At 45.1% G+C, this 20,903-nt stretch overlaps 1 protein-coding gene across 2 annotated transcripts in view; it reads left to right on the top strand.

Annotated features, from left to right (window-relative positions):
• The first annotated feature begins 509 nt into the window (after nt 1-509).
• Nucleotides 510-20,903, top strand: part of LOC121544709 (A-kinase anchor protein 6) — a 207,344-nt gene continuing 186,950 nt past the window's right edge. The window contains exons 1-2 of one of the 2 annotated variants that reach the window (XM_041854787.1): nt 510-639; nt 15,911-16,300. In XM_041854787.1, the coding sequence (XP_041710721.1) occupies nt 15,959-16,300 (342 nt within the window). In that variant the 5' untranslated portion in view covers nt 510-639; nt 15,911-15,958. Of the gene's footprint in view, nt 644-15,910; nt 16,301-20,903 lie in introns of both variants that reach the window. The other variant, XM_041854786.1, reaches the window with a different exon arrangement.

Below are 20,903 nucleotides of genomic sequence, written 5' to 3'. Positions count from 1 at the left end.
GTTTTAGACTTTTAGTTAATGTACTGATTTTAACCATTGTATTTATTCAAATAAATTCTCCATTGGAGTAAAACTGTTCCTTACTTCAAGAAGCCTTAATAATGTGCACGAGTTAACGGCCAACCTCGCCACAATCTGTAATATCTGTCATAATGCTAGATTTATTTTATTGTGCTAATGTAGGCATTTTGCACTGTGCAATTGGCAAACGTAATAGCTCCATTTATAACTCAACAGTTACATTAGACAAAACAATACATTTTAATTACTAATTTTGATAAATTAATCTATGCTTACTTTGAATAAGTGTTAGAAGTAGAACCCAGATGCAGAATCTTTCACAGTGTTTTGTCTGGGTGGGCGGGGGGGAGCTCGAGCGCCACACTGCCTGGACCAATCACTACGCAGCACCACCTCTCCATCACTTCTTAGTTTCCAGGGCAACAGGCAGGGCTGTTCTCCTGAAAGGCGCCGCATCATCATCATTATCATCCACCCAGGGCTGGTCGAGAGGCAGCAGGAGCTAACAGCCCAGCAGTGGGTAACATCAAGCACCTCCCTCGCTTCACGTCGCGCTGAAACCCTGTCTCCATCAACACTCAGGAAAATGAAAATGGAGTAGAAGGGAAGAGGGATATGGTAGGTAGGTGCAGGGTTTTCTGTCCTGTCTGTGTTTGACTGTTGTCTTGCGTTAGTTCTGTGTTTTACAAGCAGGCACTGGGGAGGGTGTGTGTAATCCTCTCTAGCAGGCTGATTTAATGGGCTGTTTGATGCTAACGCCATTAGAATGAGAGGAGAGAGGGAGGCAGTGGAGAGGAGGGAGCCCCTCTGCTTTGCTAAAGGGGCCTGGCCTGCAGAGCTAGAGGTCTGCCTGCCGCATACACAAACGCCCTAGCCACAGCCCTAGCCCCCAGCTGGGATGGACAATAGCTGGATCATTACCAATTTTTTACCAGCCATAGGCTGTAGCTATAAACTGTTACCTCCGTTAGCTGCTGCTGCTGTTGCTTAATGGGATGTGATTGTCATGTTCTCCACCCATCTCTCTAGGTATAGTATGTGTGAGGTAGTTTCCCTTCCCTTTTGCATGAGCACGACGAAACAAAAGTCCCAGGGAGCGTTAGTTAGTTAGTTAGTTAGTTAGTTAGTTAGTTAGTTAGTTAATACCCCCGGCCACACCACCTTTCATCCCACCCGTTCCTCCTCCTACGTCGCTGCTTTTTAATCCCACCTTGAAAGGGAAGAAAAAGGTTTATCTGAATGTTGCTTCCCAGTAAATGCTGAGCAGGTGGGGTGGGGAGGGCACGCCTTAATATCTTCTTCATCATGGCTTTGGCCTGGCTAGCCTCTCTGTGTCAGAAGTAGTGCACTAAATAGGGAATAGGGCGCTATTTGGGATGCACACAGGACCTCCTTAACATCATCCATCATCCAACCGCATCCAGCACAGCGACGAAATCTGTCAGTTTCATTATGACAGCATGGGGCTTGGCTCAGTATCCTTGCTAGGTTTGTATGTTATTATTAGCCTAGCTAGCCTGTTGTGCCTTGGGCATGTGTTGCAGTCTTCGTTATATGTTGTCCAATGTCCATGTTATGGCCTGGTACTGTATGTTATTGTTAGCCTAGCGAGCATGTTGTACCTTCAGTATTCGCTGCAGTCTCTCGAGGTTCCTTATGTTACAGCCTGGTCCAGGACTGTATGACCTGTTTTGGAGGTGTGGTGTCAGATTCAGGAACCATTATTGGAGCGAGGCCCCTGTGACCTATTCCCCACCTCCTTCCCCACCCCTCTGTTCAAGACGGGATGGGAATTAAGTGGGGAGGTGTGTGTGTGTGTGTGTGTGTGTGTGTGTGTGTGGTGGTGTCTCATGTGAGGAGGAGGATGAGATGCGGATTCTCCCACCTGCTCCATCCCATTCCATCCTCCTGCTCCTGCTCCATCCCATTCCATCCTCCTGCTCCATCCCATTCCATCCTCCTGCTCCATCCCATTCCATCCTCCTGCTCCATCCCATTCCATCCTCCTGCTCCATCCCATTCCATCCTCCTGCTCCATCCCATTCCATCCTCCTGCTCCATCCCATTCCATCCTCCTGCTCCATCCCATTCCATCCTCCTGCTCCATCCCATTCCATCCTCCTGCTCCATCCCATTCCATCCTCCTGCTCCATCCCATTCCATCCTCCTGCTCCATCCCATTCCATCCTCCTGCTCCATCCCATTCCATCCTCCTGCTCCATCCCATTCCATCCTCCTGCTCCATCCCATTCCATCCTCCTGCTCCATCCCATTCCATCCTCCTGCTCCATCCCATTCCATCCTCCTGCTCCATCCCATTCCATTCTCCTGCTCCATCCCATTCCATCCTCCTGCTCCATCCCATTCCATCCTCCTGCTCCATCCCATTCATCCTCCTGCTCCTGCTCCATCCCATTCCATCCTCCTGCTCCATCCCATTCCATCCTCCTGCTCCATCCCATTCCATCCTCCTGCTCCATCCCATTCCATCCTCCTGCTCCATCCCATTCCATCCTCCTGCTCCATCCCATTCCATCCTCCTGCTCCATCCAATTCCATCCTCCTGCTCCATCCCATTCCATCCTCCTGCTCCATCCCATTCCATCCTCCTGCTCCATCCCATTCCATCCTCCTGCTCCATCCCATTCCATCCTCCTGCTCCATCCCATTCCATTCTCCTGCTCCATCCCATTCCATCCTCCTGCTCCATCCCATTCCATCCTCCTGCTCCATCCCATTCCATCCTCCTGCTCCTGCTCCATCCCATTCCATCCTCCTGCTCCATCCCATTCCATCCTCCTGCTCCATCCCATTCCATCCTCCTGCTCCATCCCATTCCATCCTCCTGCTCCATCCCATTCCATCCTCCTGCTCCATCCCATTCCATCCTCCTGCTCCATCCCATTCCATCCTCCTGCTCCATCCCATTCCATCCTCCTGCTCCATCCCATTCCATCCTCCTGCTCCATCCCATTCCATCCTCCTGCTCCTCCCATTTCAAGCCATGCCTGCCTGGGTAAACAGTGCTCACCAGTCACCACTGTCTGCTCCTATAATATCCCCACCACCACACATAGACCTTCTCCTCGGCCCCTAACCCTGTCCTTCCCCCCATGAACCATACATCTGTACATCTCACAATATATAACCACACCACCATACCATACCGTGAGCGTCTCCTCTGCCTGCAGTTAAAGGGGGTTAATGTCAAAGTTACAGGTGTTATTGAAGTCATCAGAGACATGGGTGATTCAACTCCCACCATGGTGCTTTGGTGTACGAAGACAGTGCCAAGTGTTACTGAGTCAACTATCCTGGCTAAATACATACAAATAGTATAGATGAGTATGTTATGGCTGTTGTTTGTCGTATGATATAGCCTTGGCAGATTTTAGAAAAGGCTGTTTATGAGAGAGAGACTGAAATGAGATGCTTGACTGTGTAGATGTTCATCATCACTGAAACTGGGCAATGACTGTCTTCCAACGCTTTGCTGAGCTGATATGGGTTAAAGATATGTGGTCATCATTGTCATCCAGTACCTGTAGTCTCCTCACTCCCTATAGTCCCACTATATTGACTTATTAGTTATATAACACAAGTGGGTCTTGTCATGTTAGAGAGCTTGCCTTGGTCCTGGGCTCACATTTCTCTATAGGCTACATCTGATGATATCCTGCTTATTCTACTTGATTTAATATTAAATAACCCAATTAATACCTATGTGAAAGGTGTTTCAAACAACTTCTCTGTCACAGGGATAATGATTTGTAATGATAGGCTTGCCCTTTCCAACACTGCAGTATACTGTCATTGTTAGCACCTTGTTGTTTCTCCCCTCGGCTGATTCAATTATATCACTACAAACAGTGAACATGACAGGCTTGTGAGCCGCATTTGGCAACAGCAGCCAGGGGAACGGGAGAGAGAGAGAGAGCCTGACCCATTTAGGGACTGCTAATTGACTCATTAAGGGACAGAGAGTTGCAGATTCTTCAGAAATCGTGATTAGGTCTAGTTTACAGGGACTGTCACAGGGAATAGCAACACGCAAAGATTGTTCGTTTTGGATGACTTGTAGCCTGTAAAAGCATAATAACTATGAAACTGTAGTTTGTTCAATATGTGGGTGGAAATAAGCATGATGTCACCATAAACAGAATCCTTATTGTATTCTCCTTTTAATGAGGATAAGTCATTATTTGTACTGACCATGCCCACTGACTGCCCTGAAGGCTTCTATGCTGCAGTGCTCACACTGGTTCTATCTATGTCCTCCTTTGTCTCAAAGTTTATGGCTGGCATCGGCAATCCTACTACATAGTAGTAAGATGAAGTTGCCTTTAGATTCTGATCTAAGGCCAGATTTAGTTTTCAGTCCTTAATGGTTAAGATTTAGATTGGTGGGAAGGTAATCTGATGCTAGATCAGTGTTTATGGGCCCTTTAAGAGGCTGAGGAGGGTCATTAGCCGCATACAGCTCACAGCCCAGAGTGACGTAATAGCTCTGGAATAGACAGGGCCTCATTCAGCAAACCAAGCATGGTGTTGATGATGATGATGGTGGTGGTGAAGATGATGATGATGCACATGATGGTGACAATGCAAGTCTTAGCTCATAGACATCCACATGACTCACAGGGACAGAGTCACAGTGGTCCAATTCTCATCCTAAAATAGCCTAATTAATGAAAAAAGCATAAAATCAACAGTGGCATTATTTTCAATGAACTCTGCAACTCTTCCAACTATTTACATTTTTCACAACTGCCACCAGTTTGACGCCAAAACATTATAAAGGATATTTCATGCTGAAACCTTCATATTAAACACCCATGGTATTCACTAAGTTTATGATTTATATTTAGGATCATGTTTTACAGCTTTGTCATTCTATTATTTTAATTTAAATTCTTATTTAATTATTTTATATATTTTACATGTGATAAGGCCACACAGGGCCAGAGCTCATTAGACACCAGAAGTACCCAAAAGGGCCACTAGATGTCTTTTTATAGATTACATAAAATTCTTAAAAGACACAACAATTCTGGTAGTTGACTGGTAAACTTAGAAAGTTTTCAGTAATATACCCTCCCTTTGCAACCCTAGTAAGATGATAATACAACTTAAAGGATGAGGTCCTGCATTCAGACTAACCTTGAGAATGTGCTCCTGGTGGGTGGAATTGTGGGTGGAATTTATTTATATTTACAAGGTGTGTGCACTGTATTGGTAGCAGCAGTAAATAAAGGCTTTGTCATCTCCAGAATGAGCAGAGTGATATTTCTAGATGAGCCGGAAATGTCAGGAGGTAATACAGATGCAGAATTTAGTCGTATTTAATTGTGTGGGCCACTTCTCATTGGTAGATGGTGCCATCAGTCAGTTTATCATGACTTGTCATTGGTAGATGGAGGCCTCACACTGTAATAGTGTCATAATAAAGCAGCAGGATGCAACGCCTCATCCAAGCCATTGATTTCCAATGACATACTTCACTGCCTCTCCACTCTGTCAGACTCACACTGCTCTGCTGTACTAGAGTGCAGAGGCAACATTGTTAATAGCTGCAACAGGAAGGCTACCACTCAAAAGCCATGTGGAAGTGGTTGGCTTAATGTGATTTATCTTCTACTGCATCTCTTCATACAATGCACTTGCCATAGAAATAGAATGAGTCTTATTCTAAGTCTAGGCCTATGGTCATAGCTTCTTAAGGGGTTGGTATGATGAGTAAATATCTAAAATCACTGAACTATCCCTGTTAAGGTACATTGTGTTTGTAATACAAGGTAATATGTGTCATCTAAAGGAAGGAGCAGATTGTTCAGGATGATATAATTTAGTGGCTACTGTAGGTAAAACACATTGGGTTGTTAAGCCTGTCCTAATTCAAAGGAAGACTAGGCACATTAGACCACTGTAGTAATATTAGCTTCCACTGGATCCTATGCTGGGCTTTAGCAGGGTTTAATGGGATGTAAGAGAAAGTTACATTTTCACAGCCTCTGATTCACCAAGGTTTATAGACAGAGGCCTGAAGCCATAATGTTACAGGTTCTTCAATGCTTTACATCCAAAAGTACAGTATGCCCTGTGGAACCACGTTATCGTCAGTATTCCTAAACCATGTAAAAATTGAGGAATCAGAAATGCTTGAAGGGCACACCGACACCCAACGAAGCTTTCCTCTAGATAGCATATCTTTGCTTCGGGAAGCAGAGAGAATAACTCATCAATTCCAGTATACCATTACCATATCACATGTACAGTCGTGGTCAAAAGTTTTGAGAATTACACAAATACTAATTTTCACAAAGTCTGCTGCCTCAATTTTGATGATGGCAATTTGCATATACTCCAGAATGTCATGAAGAGTGATCAGATGAATTGCAATTAATTGCAAAGTCCCTCTTTGCCATGAAAATGAACTTAATCCCCAAAAAACATTTCCACTGCATTTCAGCCCTGCCACAAAAGGACCAGCTGCCATCATGTCAGTGATTCTCTCGTTAACACAGGTGAGAGTGCTGACGAGGACAAGGCTGGAGATCACTCTGTCATGCTGATTGAGTTAGAATAACAGACTGGAAGCTTTAAAAGGAGGGTGGTGCTTGAAATCATTGTTCTTCCTCTGTTAACCATGGTTACCTGCAAGGAAACACGTGCCGTCATCATTGCTTTGCACAAAAAGGGCTTCACAGGCAAGGATATTGCTGCTAGTAAGATTGCACCTAAATCAACCATTTATCGGATCATCAAGAACTTCAAGGAGAGAGGTTCAATTGTTGTGAAGAAGGCGTCAGGGTGCCCAAGAAAGTCCAGCAAGTGCCAGGACCGTCTCCTAAAGTTGATTCAGCTGCGGGATCGGGGCACCATCAGTGCAGAGCTTGCTCAGGAATGGCAGCAGGCAGATGTGAGTGCATCTGCACGCACAGTGAGGATGGCCTGGTGTCAAGAAGGGCAGCAAAGAAGCCTCTTCTCTCCAGGAAAAACATCAGGGACATACTGATATTCTGCAAAAGGTACAGGGATTGGACTGCTGAGGACTGGGGTAAAGTCATTTTCTCTGATGAATCCCCTTTCCGATTGTTTGGGGCATCCGGAAAACACCTTGTCCGGAGAAGACAAGTGGCTCGGGGAACAAAACATCGAAATGTTGGGTCCATGGCCAGGAAACTCCCCAGACCTTAATCCCATTGAGAACTTGTGGTCGATCCTCAAGAGGCAGGTGGACAAACAAAAACCCACAAATTCTGACAAACTCCAAGCATTGATTATGCAAGAATGGGCTACCATCAGTCAGGATGTCGCCTAGAAGTTAATTGACCGCATGCCAGGGCGGATTGCAGAGGTCTTGAAAAAGAAGGGTCAACACTGCAAATATTGACTATTTGCATAAACTTAATGTAATTGTCAATAAAAGCCTTTGACACTTTTGGAATGCTTGTAATTAAACCATAGTAACATCTGACAAAAATATTTCATAACACTGAAGCAGCGAACTTTGTTAAGACCAATACTTGTGTCATTCTCAAAACTTTTGACCACGACTGTACAGTATTATCTGTTGAAGAACCACTGCAGGACATCTAGGATGTGGTTTGGGAAACCAGTTTTGGTTACAGGAGTGAGAGGGTGAGGATGAAGCACCAGATGAATTACAGCAGTGTTTCCCAAACTGGGGGTCGCGACGCCATGTGGGGTCGCCTGATTTGGGAAAAAAGTGCATTTGGTTCATAGATCCGGGGTTACGTCAGTAACCTCTGGTAGCCGCTAGATACGGTTGTAAAAAACAGAGCGGTTTCTGTTTTCTTCCTAAAAATGTGGCGCTATCTTTTGAACGGTTTAAGCTACAAAATATTATGACCCCATCACTGAAAGATAAGACTCTAAGGAACATGTATGTTGCCTTCTACAATTGCCCACAAGCCGTGCAGGACTCGTTAGAACAGAGTGGACAAGACTAGGCACTAAATCAACTGGGGGAAAATAACATCATCACAAACTAGGTTTCCATCCAACCTTTTTATTCTGAGTAATGGAACGTTACATGTCGGATAAAACATGTCATGACAGGCCTGATGGAAGCAAGAACATTTGTTGGTAAACTTTCCAAAGGTGGGATCTTTTTGTGTTGGTAAAATGTATAATGCGAGAAATGTCGGTGGAAACTTTATGCGCAAGTATTTATATAATAACCATAATTAACTTTGAGTCACATGATGACATGTTGTGTGTTCTTCCCACTAAAACTCGTTGGGAAAGCATGCAGTTTATTAGGCTACAGATTAAATAAATTATGATGAACTTCACAGGGTGGTGAGTGCAAATGACTTTACCCCAGTCTTTCTAAAATTAGCTGCCGAAATTGTCACAACCCCTATTACTAGCCTGTTCAACCTCTCTTTCGTAACATCTGAGATCCCCAGTGATTGGAAAGCTGCCGCGGTCATGCCCCTATTCAAAGGGGGTGACACTCTAGATCCAAACTGTTACAGACCTATATCCATCCTGCCCTGCCTTTCGAAAGTATTTGAAAGCCATGTTAACAAACAGATCACCGACCATTTCGAATCCCACCGTACCTTCTCCGCTATGCAATCCGGTGTCCGAGCTGGTCATGGGTGCACCTCAGCCACGCTCAAGGTCCTAAACGATATTATAACCGCGATCGATAAAAGACAGTACTGCGCAGCCGTCTTCATCGACCTGGCCAAGGCTTTCGACTCTGTCAACCACCGCATTCTTATTGGCAGACTAAATAGCCTTGGTTTCTCTAATGACTGCCTCGCCCGGTTCACCAACTACTTCTCAGATAGAGTTCAATGTGTCAAATCGGAGGGCCTGTTGTCTGGACCTCTGGCCGTCTCTATGGGGGTGCCACAGGGTTCAATTCTCGGGCCGACTCAATTCTCTGTGTATATCAATGATGTCGCTCTTGCTGCTGGTGACGCTCGGATCCACCTCTATGCGGACGACACCATTTTGTATACATCTGGCCCTTCATTGGACACTGTGTTAACAAACCTCCAAACGAGCTTCCACGCCATACAACACTCCTTCCGTAGCCTCCAACTGCTCTTAAACACTAGTATAACTAAATTAGCCCACCCAACTACCTCATCCCCATATTGTTATTTATTTTGCTAATTTGCACCCCAGTATCTCTATTTGCACATCATCTTTTGCACATCTATCATTCCAGTGTTAATTACGAAATTGTAACTATTTTTGCACTATGGCCTATTTATTTATTGCCTTACTTCCATAACTTACTACATTCGCACACACTGTATATATATTTTATGTTGTATTTTTGACTTTATGTTTTGTTTACCCCATATGTAACTCTGTGTTGTTGTTTTTATCGCACTGCTTTGCTTTATCTTGGCCAGGTCGCAGTTGTAAATGAGAACTTGTTCTCAACTGGCTTACCTGGTTAAATAAAGGTGAAATTAAAAATTAAAAATAATTATCGAGGGTCTTATTCTGGTGACATGATCATCGATGCTTGGCTGCCATTTGACAAATACAAATAATGTCTCTCTTTTGTCCATAATAATCTCATCATGTAGGCTATAGCCTACTGACACTGTATCTGCGAGCTGTTGTCTAGAGCGCACGTGACATGCCAATACCAGAGTCGCACACTCGCTATATAACACACAATTGTTTTGTGAGAAAACCATCAGTAGAGTTGAAAATTCGATGGAAACCCATTTTTAACTTGTATTTTTTATTCGGTACATGGGAATTTAACCGCAAAATGTATTTTTATGTGCACCACGTCATCACACACAGCCTTTTGCAACCAACAAGTCAATTTGATGGAAATGGCTTTCAATCTCATTTTCAACTCTACTGAGGGTTTTCTCACAAAATGAATTGCATCATATATCTTGTGTGCCCACTCTGGTATTGGCACGTATGCTCTAGTCAACAGCACTATCTGCACGCTGTTGTATAGAGCGCAAGTAAATTTACATTATGAGATTATTAATATAGACAAAGCAGTGAGATTATTTTCATTTGTCAAATGGCAGCCACGCGTCAATTATCATGTCACCAAAATAAGACTCAATATTTATTGGAAAGGAGCATCAAGCTCATTACCTTGCACTTTCACCACCCTGTGAAGTTCATAATTTATTTAATCTGTATCCTAATAAACTGCATGCTTTCCTGATGAGTCATAGTGTGAGGACCACACATGTCATAGCGTGACTCAAAGTTTATTTCTATATGATGGTTATTATATTAATCTTTGCGCATAAGTGTTTCCACCGCCATTTCTCGCATAATTCATTTTACCGACACAAAAAGTATATAGTATTTTGTTTTGTCGACATTTGGAAAGTTTACCGAAACATGCTCTGTTTCCATCAGTCCTGTCATTAAATTTTTTATCGGACATGTACTTTACTCGCATAAAAAGTTTGGCTGTAAACCTGGTTAGTAGCAGTGGTGGAAAAAGTACCCAATTGTCATACTTAAGTAAAAGTAAAGATACCTTAATAGAAAATGACTCAAGTAAAAGTGAAAGTCACCCAGTAAATTCCTACTTGAGTATGTAGTATCTGAACATTCCAGAATTTGGCTCTGCTTGCGGAAACATCTGGAAAACATTACTATAGGGGCCCCCTAAAACAGAGGAGAGTCTGTTATGTGTAAAGGCCAGGGATTGGTCTATAAAAAAACACCCATATTATGTTACATATTATAAATACCATGGTTGGAACAAAGGACGGGGAGAAATAACATATTAGAGATTGGGTCAGTTGTTCTCCAGATGTCTGCAGGAGTCTGTAAATTGATACTGTAATCTTTGATGTAATAAACCATTATAATCAAGGACAGTGTCAGTGGATATCTTGTCATCACACCATATCAGCATCGTTGTCTCGGACACTACAAGTACAATCAAATTCTACTTGAGTAAAAGTCAAAATATTTGGTTTTAAATATACTTAAGTATCAAAAGTAAATGTAATTGCTAAAATATACTTAAGTATCAAAAGTAAAAGTATAAATAATTTCAAATTCCTTTATATTTATATTCCTTTATATTAAAGCAAACCAGACCGCATGAATTTTATTTAATTTTTTAAAATTTACGGATAGCCAGGAGCACACTCCAACACTCACAAACAAAGCATTTGTGTTTAGTGAGTCTGCCAGATCAGATGCAGTAGGGATGACCAGGGATTTTCTCTTTAAGTGCGTGAATTAGACCATTTTCCTGTCCTGCTAAGCATTCAAAATATAAGGACTACTTTTGGGTGTCAGGGAAAATGTATTGAGGAGATAGTACATTATGTTCTTTTGGAATGTAGTGAAGTAAAAGTTGTCAAAAATATAAATAGTAAAGTAAAGTACATATACCCCCAAAAACGACTTAAGTAGTACTTTAAAGTATTTTCACTTAAGTACACTGCTCAAAAAAATAAAGGGAACACTTAAACAACACAATGTAACTCCAAGTCAATCACACTTCTGTGAAATCAAACTGTCCACTTAGGAAGCAACACTGATTGACAATAAATTCCACATGCTGTTGTGCAAATGGAATAGACAACAGGTGGAAATTATAGGCAATTAGCAAGACACCCCCAATAAAGGACTGGTTTTGCAGGTGGTGACCACAGACCACTTCTCAGTTCCTATGCTTCTTGGCTGATGTTTTGGTCACTTTTGAATGCTGGCGGTGCTTTCACTCTAGTGGTAGCATGAGACGGAGTCTACAACCCACACAAGTGGCTCAGGTAGTGCAGCTCATCCAGGATGGCACATCAATGCGAGCTGTGGCAAGAAGGTTTGCTGTGTCTGTCAGCGTAGTGTCCAGAGCATGGAGGCGCTACCAGGAGACAGGCCAGTACATCAGGAGACGTGGAGGAGACCGTAGGAGGGCAACAACCCAGCAGCAGGACTGCTACCTCCACCTTTGTGCAAGGAGGAGCAGGAGGAGCACTGCCAGAGCCCTGCAAAATGACCTCCAGCAGGCCACAAATGTGCATGTGTCTGCTCAAACGGTCAGAAACAGACTCCATGAGGGTGGTATGAGGGCCCGACATCCACAGGTGGGAGTTGTGCTTACAGCCCAACACCGTGCAGGACGTTTGGCATTTGCCAGAGAACACCAAGATTGGCAAATTCGCCACTGGCGCCCTGTGCTCTTCACAGATGAAAGCAGGTTCACACTGAGCACAAGTGACAGACGTGACAGAGTCTGGAGACGCCGTGGAGAACGTTCTGCTGCCTGCAACATCCTCCAGCATGACCGGTTTGGCAGTGGGTCAGTCATGGTGTGGGGTGGCATTTCTTTGGGGGGCCGCACAGCCCTCCATGTGCTCGCCAGAGGTAGCCTGACTGCCATTAGGTACCGAGATGAGATCCTCAGACCACTTGTGAGACCATATGCTGGTGCGGTTGGCCCTGGGTTCCTCCTAATGCAAGACAATGCTAGACCTCATGTGGCTGGAGTGTGTCAGCAGTTCCTGCAAGAGGAAGGCATTGATGCTATGGACTGGCCCGCCCGTTCCCCGGACCTGAATACAATTGAGTACATCTGGGACATCATGTCTCGCTCCATCCACCAACGCCACGTTGCACCACTGACTGTCCAGGAGTTGGCGGATGCTTTAGTCCAGGTCTGGGAGGAGATCCCTCAGAAGACCATCCGCCACCTCATCAGGAGCATGCCCAGGCGTTGTAGGGAGGTCATACAGGCACGTGGAGGCCACACACACTACTGAGCCTCATTTTGACTTGTTTTAAGGACATTACATCAAAGTTGGATCAGCCTGTAGTGTGGTTTTCCACTTTAATTTTGAGGGTGACTCCAAATCCAGACCTCCATGGGTTGATAAATTTGATTTCCATTGATAATTTTTGTGTGATTTTGTTGTCAGCACATTCAACTATGTAAAGAAAAAAGTATTTAATATTATTTCATTCATTCAGATCTAGGATGTGTTATTTTAGTGTTCCCGTTATTTTTTTGAGCAGTGTACTTTACACCACCGGTTAGTAGCTAGGTTTCCATCCAATTTGGGACAGATTTTAATGTGAATATTCTAAAATCTGCATAAAAGAATATGCGCATTATCACACCAGAGATGTGTTTCCATCAAACGTACCTTTTGCATATAAAAGGTTGCGCGTGATGACGTGCACAAATAAATTATTTTTTTGCCGTTAAATTCCCATGTGTCTAATTAGAAATACAAGTTAAATGGGTTTCCATTGCATTTTCAACTCTATTGAGGGTTTTGTCACAAACTGTTGCAAATGTGCTCAGTCTGGTTTTGGCATATGCCGTCTAGCCAACAACTCTCGTGTAGGCTACCTACATTATGAGATTATTATGGATAAGAGAGATATTATTTGTATTTGTGGCGCAGTGGTCTAAGGCACTGCATCGCAGTGCTAGCTGTGCCACTAGAGATCCTGGTTCGAATCCAGGCTCTGTCGTAGCCGGCCGCGACCGCGAGATCCATAGGGCGGCGCATAATTGGAGCATCAAGTTCATCACCTTGCATATTCACCACCCTGTGAAGTTAGTCATAATTTATTCCATCTGTAGCCTAATAAACTGCATGGGTTCATGAGTCGTAGTGGGAGGACCACACAACATTACATTTACATTTTAGTCATTTAGCAGACGCTCTTATCCAGAGCGACTTACAGGAGCATTTAGGGTGAAGTGCCTTGCTTAAGGGCACATCGACAGATTTTTCACCTAGTCGGCCCGGGGATTAGAACCAGCGACCTTTCGATTACTGGCACAACGCTCTTACCCACTAAGCTACCTGCCACATGTCATCACGTGACTCCCAAGTTTACTTCGATATGATGTTAATTATATCAATATTTGCGCATAAAGGCATTTCAACCGCCGTTTCTCGCATAATTAATTTTACCGACACAAAAAGATCCTACCATGTCGAACAAACAAATTGTCTGTAGTCATTTATAAAATTGTACCGGCATTTCATGTTTTCCATCAGCACAGTCGTTACTTTTTTCATGCATCAGGAAATTAATCCGCATGAAATGGTTGGATGGAAACGTGGTTAGTGATGATGTTATTTTCTACACAGAAGATCATACAAAATTATTGCCTGATGATATTCTGAACTGCCCAATATCTTTCTGATGCATTTCAGTCACTAAAAACCATACTGTCTTCAGAAATGCAATACATCAAAAGGACTATCAGACTGATTTGTAATAGAATGTTATAGCCCAAATTAAAAAAGTAAACATTGGCCGTTGATTACATAAATTTTTTTACATGGTGGTGTCATGAACATTTTTTGATATCAAAATGTGGTTGCGGGCACCTCTGGATTACAGACAGGAGGTACAGGAACACAAATCTTCCCCTCATCCTGTCCTTGGTTCTCCCCTCATCCTGTCATTGGTTCTCCCCTCATCCTGTCATTGGTTCTCCCCTCATCCTGTCCTTGGTTCTCCCCTCATCCTGTCATTGGTTCTCCCCTCATCCTGTCCTTGGTTCTCCCCTCATCCTGTCATTGGTTCTCCCCTCATCCTGTCATTGGTTCTCCCCTCATCCTGTCATTGGTTCTCCCCTCATCCTGTCATTGGTTCTCCCCTCATCCTGTCCTTGGTTCTCCCCTCATCCTGTCATTGGTTCTCCCCTCATCCTGTCCTTGGTTCTCCCCTCATCCTGTCCTTGGTTCTCCCCTCATCCTGTCATTGATTCTCCCATCATCCTGTCCTTGGTTCTCCCCTCATCCTGTCATTGGTTCTCCCCTCATCCTGTCATTGGTTCTCCCCTCATCCTGTCATTGGTTCTCCCCTCATCCTGTCATTGGTTCTCCCCTCATCCTGTCATTGGTTCTCCCCTCATCCTGTCCTTGGTTCTCCCCTCATCCTGTCATTGATTCTCCCATCATCCTGTCATTGGTTCTCCCCTCATCCTGTCATTGGTTCTCCCCTCATCCTGTCATTGGTTCTCCCCTCATCCTGTCCTTGGTTCTCCCCTCATCCTGTCATTGATTCTCCCATCATCCTGTCATTGGTTCTCCCCTCATCCTGTCATTGGTTCTCCCCTCATCCTGTCCTTGGTTCTCCCCTCATCCTGTCATTGGTTCTCCCTCATCCTGTCATTGGTTCTCCCCTCATACTGTCCTTGGTTCTCCCCTCATACTGTCATTGATTCTCCCCTCATCCTGTCATTGGTTCTCCCCTCATCCTGTCATTGGTTCTCCCCTCACCAGCTGGAGACTCAGCAGCCATCTTGGCCAGGTGGGGAGCAGAACATTGACTTATTGACTACTGCTTTTTCCAGTATAATCATAGCGAATTAGAGGGGACAGTGATTAACATGCAGGGGTAAGGTGTGTGTAGGCAGGCAGGCAGACAAACAGTTCATGTGGGTGGTGGTTTGTGCACATTGTTGGGTCTAACTTATGTTGTCATATGATAATATTTGAATATGGTCACACATCCACCCACAAGACAGACAGTGATTTAAGAATCTCTCATTGGTATCTGTAGCTCTGCTAATATTAGACGTCTCTCTGTAGAACGACGACGATTTATTCCCCAGCCGAGCGTGAAAGGGACTGCTTATGGATTTGCATCTGAAAATACCCAGTTGGCTTCCCTCGGTATAAATAAAATATTATCTGGCAGCCTACAGTTATTAATGAATGTTTCTGTAATTTCTCCTTCCTTCCTTCCTTCCTTCCTTCCTTCCTTCCTTCCTTCCTTCCTTCCTTCCTTCCTTCCTTCCTTCCTTCCTTCCTTCCTTCCTTCCTTCCTTCCTTCCTTCCTTCCTTCCTTCCTTCCTTCCTTCCTTCCTTCCTTCCTTCCTTCCTTCCGCCCTATCCTCTCTGTCCTCTCTGTCTCTCTGCAGCTGATTGAGAACGGCCCTATCAACCATAGGATCTAGCTGTTATTCACCATGAACGTTGCTGTGTCTCCCATGGCCAGAGAGGCTGCCTCACCCATGATCACCTCCGTCACGCCCACCCTGGAGCCCAGCTTTGAGGAGGAGGCAGGCCCCAGCCCCAGCCAGGATGGTCTCTGTGGAGAAGGGCTGGCCCAGGAGAGGGACACGGCCCGGAGGTATCAGAACCAGAAGCCCCCTCCCCTGCACACAGGGGCGGACTGGAAGGTGGTGCTGCACCTGCCTGAGATTGAGACGTGGCTGAGGGCCACCACTGAGAGGGTCCGGGACCTCACACACTCTGTCCACCAGGACTCAGTCAACAAACACGTGGACGTACACCTAGTACAGCTCAAGGTAAGAGGGACTAGACACTATAGGCTCTCATCTTATTATAATGATTATATTATGATTTCAGAGGGCCTAGTAGCAAAGGCCTGTTTTCACAAAGTGTCTCAGAATAGCAGCGCTGATCTACGAGTGGTTTTCCCTTTTGAATAAGATTATATGGACAGGGAGTACCTGATCCTAGATCAGCACTCCTACTCTGAGATCCTTTGTGAATATGGACCCTGGTCCCAGATCTGTTTGGGCTGTTGTCTTGGTCCTGAGGTCATTGCCAGACAACAGACAGCACAAACTGATCTGGGACCAGCCTAGTATAGAACACCGTCAGATGCAGAATTGTCCAACATCACATCCCAGTATAATGACCCTGTAGGAGGAAGATGTGATTAGATGTAATGAGGGGAGCTGTACCTTCTCAGTAGCCTTGGAGATGGACTGGTCTGTCGTTGTGACGTAGCGAGGTCTGCAGTCAGACTCAATACTCAGGGTCTGTCCCAAATGGCACCAAATTCCCTATATTGTGCACATCTTTTGACCAGGGCTCATATGGCTCTGGTCAAAAGCAGTGCACTATGTAGCGAATAGGTTGCCATTTCGGACGTAGCCTCGGATCAATGTTAAGAGAGAATCCATTCTCCCTCCCATCTCTAGTGCAGCAAAGTAGAGGCCAGCCAGTCCAGGCTAAGGCTGATGTGTGGTGATGAGTTGGCAGATAGCGGTTATTTTGCAGAAGGTTTTACTTGCAATGATGCTGATATGTGGTTGTTTTACAGTACCTACAGTGAGGGAAAAAAAGTATTTGATCCCCTGCTGATTTTGTACGTTTGCCCACTGACAAAGAAATGATCAGTCTATAATTTTAATGGTAGGTTTATTTGAACAGTGAGAGACAGAATAACAACAAAAAAATCCAGAAAAACGCATGTCAAAAATGTTATAAATTGATTTGCATTTTAATGAGGGAAATAAGTATTTGACCCCCTCTCAATCAGAAAGATTTCTGGCTCCCAGGTGTCTTTTATACAGGTAACGAGCTGAGATAAGGAGCACACTCTTAAAGGGAGTGCTCCTAATCTCAGCTTGTTACCTGTATAATAGACACCTGTCCACAGAAGCAATCAATCAATCAGATTCCAAACTCTCCACCATGGCCAAGACCAAAGAGCTCTCCAAGGATGTCAGGGACAAGATTGTAGACCTACACAAGGCTGGAATGGGCTACAAGACCATCGCCAAGCAGCTTGGTGAGAAGGTGACAACAGTTGGAAGAAACACAAAAGAACTGTCAATCTCCCTCTGCCTGGGGCTCCATGCAAGATCTCACCTCGTGGAGTTGCAATGATCATGAGAACGGTGAGGAATCAGCCCAGAACTACACGGGAAGATCTTGTCAATGATCTCAAGGCAGCTGGGACCATAGTCACCAAGAAAACAATTGGTAACACACTATGCCGTGAAGGACTGAAATCCTGCAGCGCCTGCAAGGTCCCCCTGCTCAAGAAAGCACATATACAGGCCCGTCTGAAGTTTGCCAATGAACATCTGAATGATTCAGAGGAGAACTGGGTGAAAGTGTTGTGGTCAGATGAGACCAAAATGGAGCTCTTTGGCATCAACTCAACTCGCCGTGTTTGGAGGAGGAGGAATGCTGCCTATGACCCCAAGAACACCATCCCCACCGTCAAACATGGAGGTGGAAACATTATGCTTTGTGGGTGTTTTATAGTCCGGGTAGCCATGATTAGCTGTTCAGGAGCCTTATGGCTTGGGGGTAGAAGCTGTTGAGAAGTCTTTTGGACCTAGACTTGGCACTCCGGTTCCGCTTGTCATGCGGTAGCAGAGAGAACAATCTATGACTAGGGTGGCTGGAGTCTTTGACAATTATGAGGGCCTTCCTCTGACACCGCCTGGTATAGAGGTCCTGGATGGCAGGAAGCTTGGCCCCAGTGATGTACTGGGCCGTACGCACTACCCTCTGTAGTGCCTTGCGGTCAGAGGCCAAGCAGTTGCCATACCAGGCGGTGATGCAACCAGTCAGGATGCTCTCGATGGTGCAGCTGTATAATTTTTTGAGGATCTGAGGACCCATGCCAAATCTTTTCAGTCTCCTGAGGGGGAATAGGCTTTGTCGTGCCCTCTTCACGACTGTCTTGGTGTGTTTGGACCATGATAGTTCATTGGTGATGTGAAAACCAAGGAACTTGAAGCTCTCAACCTGTTCCACTACAGCCCCGTCGATGAGAATGGGGGCGTGCTCAGTCCTCTTTTTTTTCCTGTAGTCCACAATCATCTCCTTTGTCTTGGTCACATTGAGGGAGAGGTTGTTATCCTGGCACCACACGGCCAGGTCTCTGACCTCCTCCCTATATGCTGTCTCATCGTTGTCAGTGATCAGGCCTACCACCGTTTTGTCGTCGGCAAACTTAATGATGGTGTTGGAGTCGTGCCTGGCCATGCAGTCATGGGTGAACAGGGAGTACAGGAGGGGACTGAGCACGCACCCCTGAGGGGCACCTGTGTTGAGGATCAGTGTGGCAGATGTGTTGTTACCTACCCTTACCACCTGGGGGCGGCCCGTCAGGAAGTCCAGGATCCAGTTGCAGAGGGAGGTGTTTAGTCCCAGGATCCTTAGCTTAGTGATGAGCTTTGAGGGCACTATGGTGTTGAATGCTGAGCTGTAGTCAATGAATAGCATTCTCACGTAGGTGTTCCTCTTGTCCAGGTGGGAAAGGGCAGTGTGGAGTGCAATATAGATTGGATCATCTATGGATCTGTTGGGGCGGTATCCAAATTGGAGTGGGTCTAGGGTTTCTGGGATAATGGTGTTGATGTGAGCCATGACCAGCCTTTCAAAGTACTTCATGGCTACAGACGTCAGTACTACGGGTCGGTAGTCATTTAGGCAGGTTATCTTAGTGTCCTTGGGCACGGGGACTATGGTGGTCTGCTTGAAACATGTTGGTATTACAGACTCAGTCAGGGACATGTTGAAAATGTCAGTGAAGACACTTGCCAGTTGGTCAGCACATGCTCGGAGTACACGTCCTGGTAATCTGTCTGAATGTTGACCTGCTACGGAGAGCGTAATCACATAGTCATCCGGAACAGCTGGTGCTCTTATGCATGCTTCAGTGTTGCTTGCCTCGAAGCGAGCATAGAAGTGGTTTAGCTTGTCTGGAAGTCTTGTGTCACTGGGCAGATCGCGGCTGTGCTTCCCTTTGTAGTCTGTAATAGTTTTCAAGCCCTGCCACATCCGACGAGCGTCAGAGCCAGTGTAGTACGATTCAATCTTAGTCCTGTATTGACTCTTTACCTGTTTGATGGTTCGTCGGAGGGCATAGCGGGATTTCTTATAAGCGTCCGGGTTAGAGTCCTGCTCCTTGAAAGCGGCAGCTCCAGCCTTTAGCTCAGTGCGGATGTTTCCTGTAATCCATGGCTTCTGGTTGGGGTATGTACGTACGGTCACTGTGGGGACGACATCATCGATGCACTTATTGATGAAGCCAGTGACTGATGTGGTGTACTCCTCAATGCTATCTGAAGAATCCTGGAACATGTTCCAGTCTGTGCTAGCAAAACAGTCCTGTAGCTTAGCATCTGCGTCAAATCTTGGGTGAGAACTTCCTTCCCTCAGCCAGGGCATTGAAAATGGGTCGTGGATGGGTATTCCAGCATGACAATGACCCAAAACACACGGCCAAGGCAACAAAGGAGTGGCTCAAGAAGAAGCACATTAAGGTCCTGGAGTGGCCTAGCCAGTCTCCAGACCTTAATCCCATAGAAAATCTGTGGAGGGAGCTGAAGGTTAGAGTTGCCAAACGTCAGGCTCGAAACCTTAAGGACTTGGAGAAGATCTGCAAAGAGGAGTGGGACAAAATCCCTCCTGAGATGTGTGCAAACCTGGTGGCCAACTACAAGAAACGTCTGACCTCTGTGATTGCCAACAAGGGTTTTGCCACCAAGTACTAAGTCATGTTTTGCAGAGGGGTCAAATACTTATTTCCCTCATTAAAATGCAAATCAATTTATAACATTTTTGACATGCGTTTTTCTGGATTTTTTTGTTGTTATTCTGTCTCTCACTGTTCAAATAAACCTACCATCAAAATTATAGACTGATCATGTCTTTGCCAGTGGGCAAACGTACAAAATCAGCAGGGGATCAAATACTTTTTTCCCTCACTGTAGCTTAGTTGAATGAAGGTACATGACTAAAATGTTATTGTAGACTACTGGGCTTAGTACTGAAGGGCTCAAGCTCTGGGGGTATCTGGGGAGGTTCTCTCCTCTTTAGACTGGCAGATGCGTGCGTGTGTGTGTGTGTCTGTGTACAGATGTCTACAGATCAAGCTGATGGGGGTATCTATCTGGAGAAACTCTTCTCCCTCTAGACTGGCTGATCAGTGAGCTGATGGTCTTATTGGATTCTGTTAGAGGACTATGGTGGACCAGCTATCAGTAGCCCTCTAATTAGAACAGGAAATGGAGGAACATATTTAGTTCAGCTGCAGCCACCCTCAAAGCATTGGGAATGGCAGATTGTGTTTTCACAGCATTGGGATCTGGGCACTATTCACTAAGTAGAAGAGTAGGAGTGCTACGATCAGTTTTG

The sequence above is a fragment of the Coregonus clupeaformis genome, chromosome 29 (genome assembly GCF_020615455.1).
Source record: "Coregonus clupeaformis isolate EN_2021a chromosome 29, ASM2061545v1, whole genome shotgun sequence".
NCBI classification, from domain to species: domain Eukaryota; kingdom Metazoa; phylum Chordata; class Actinopteri; order Salmoniformes; family Salmonidae; genus Coregonus; species Coregonus clupeaformis.
This window is presented reverse-complemented; position numbering and strand designations above follow the sequence as displayed.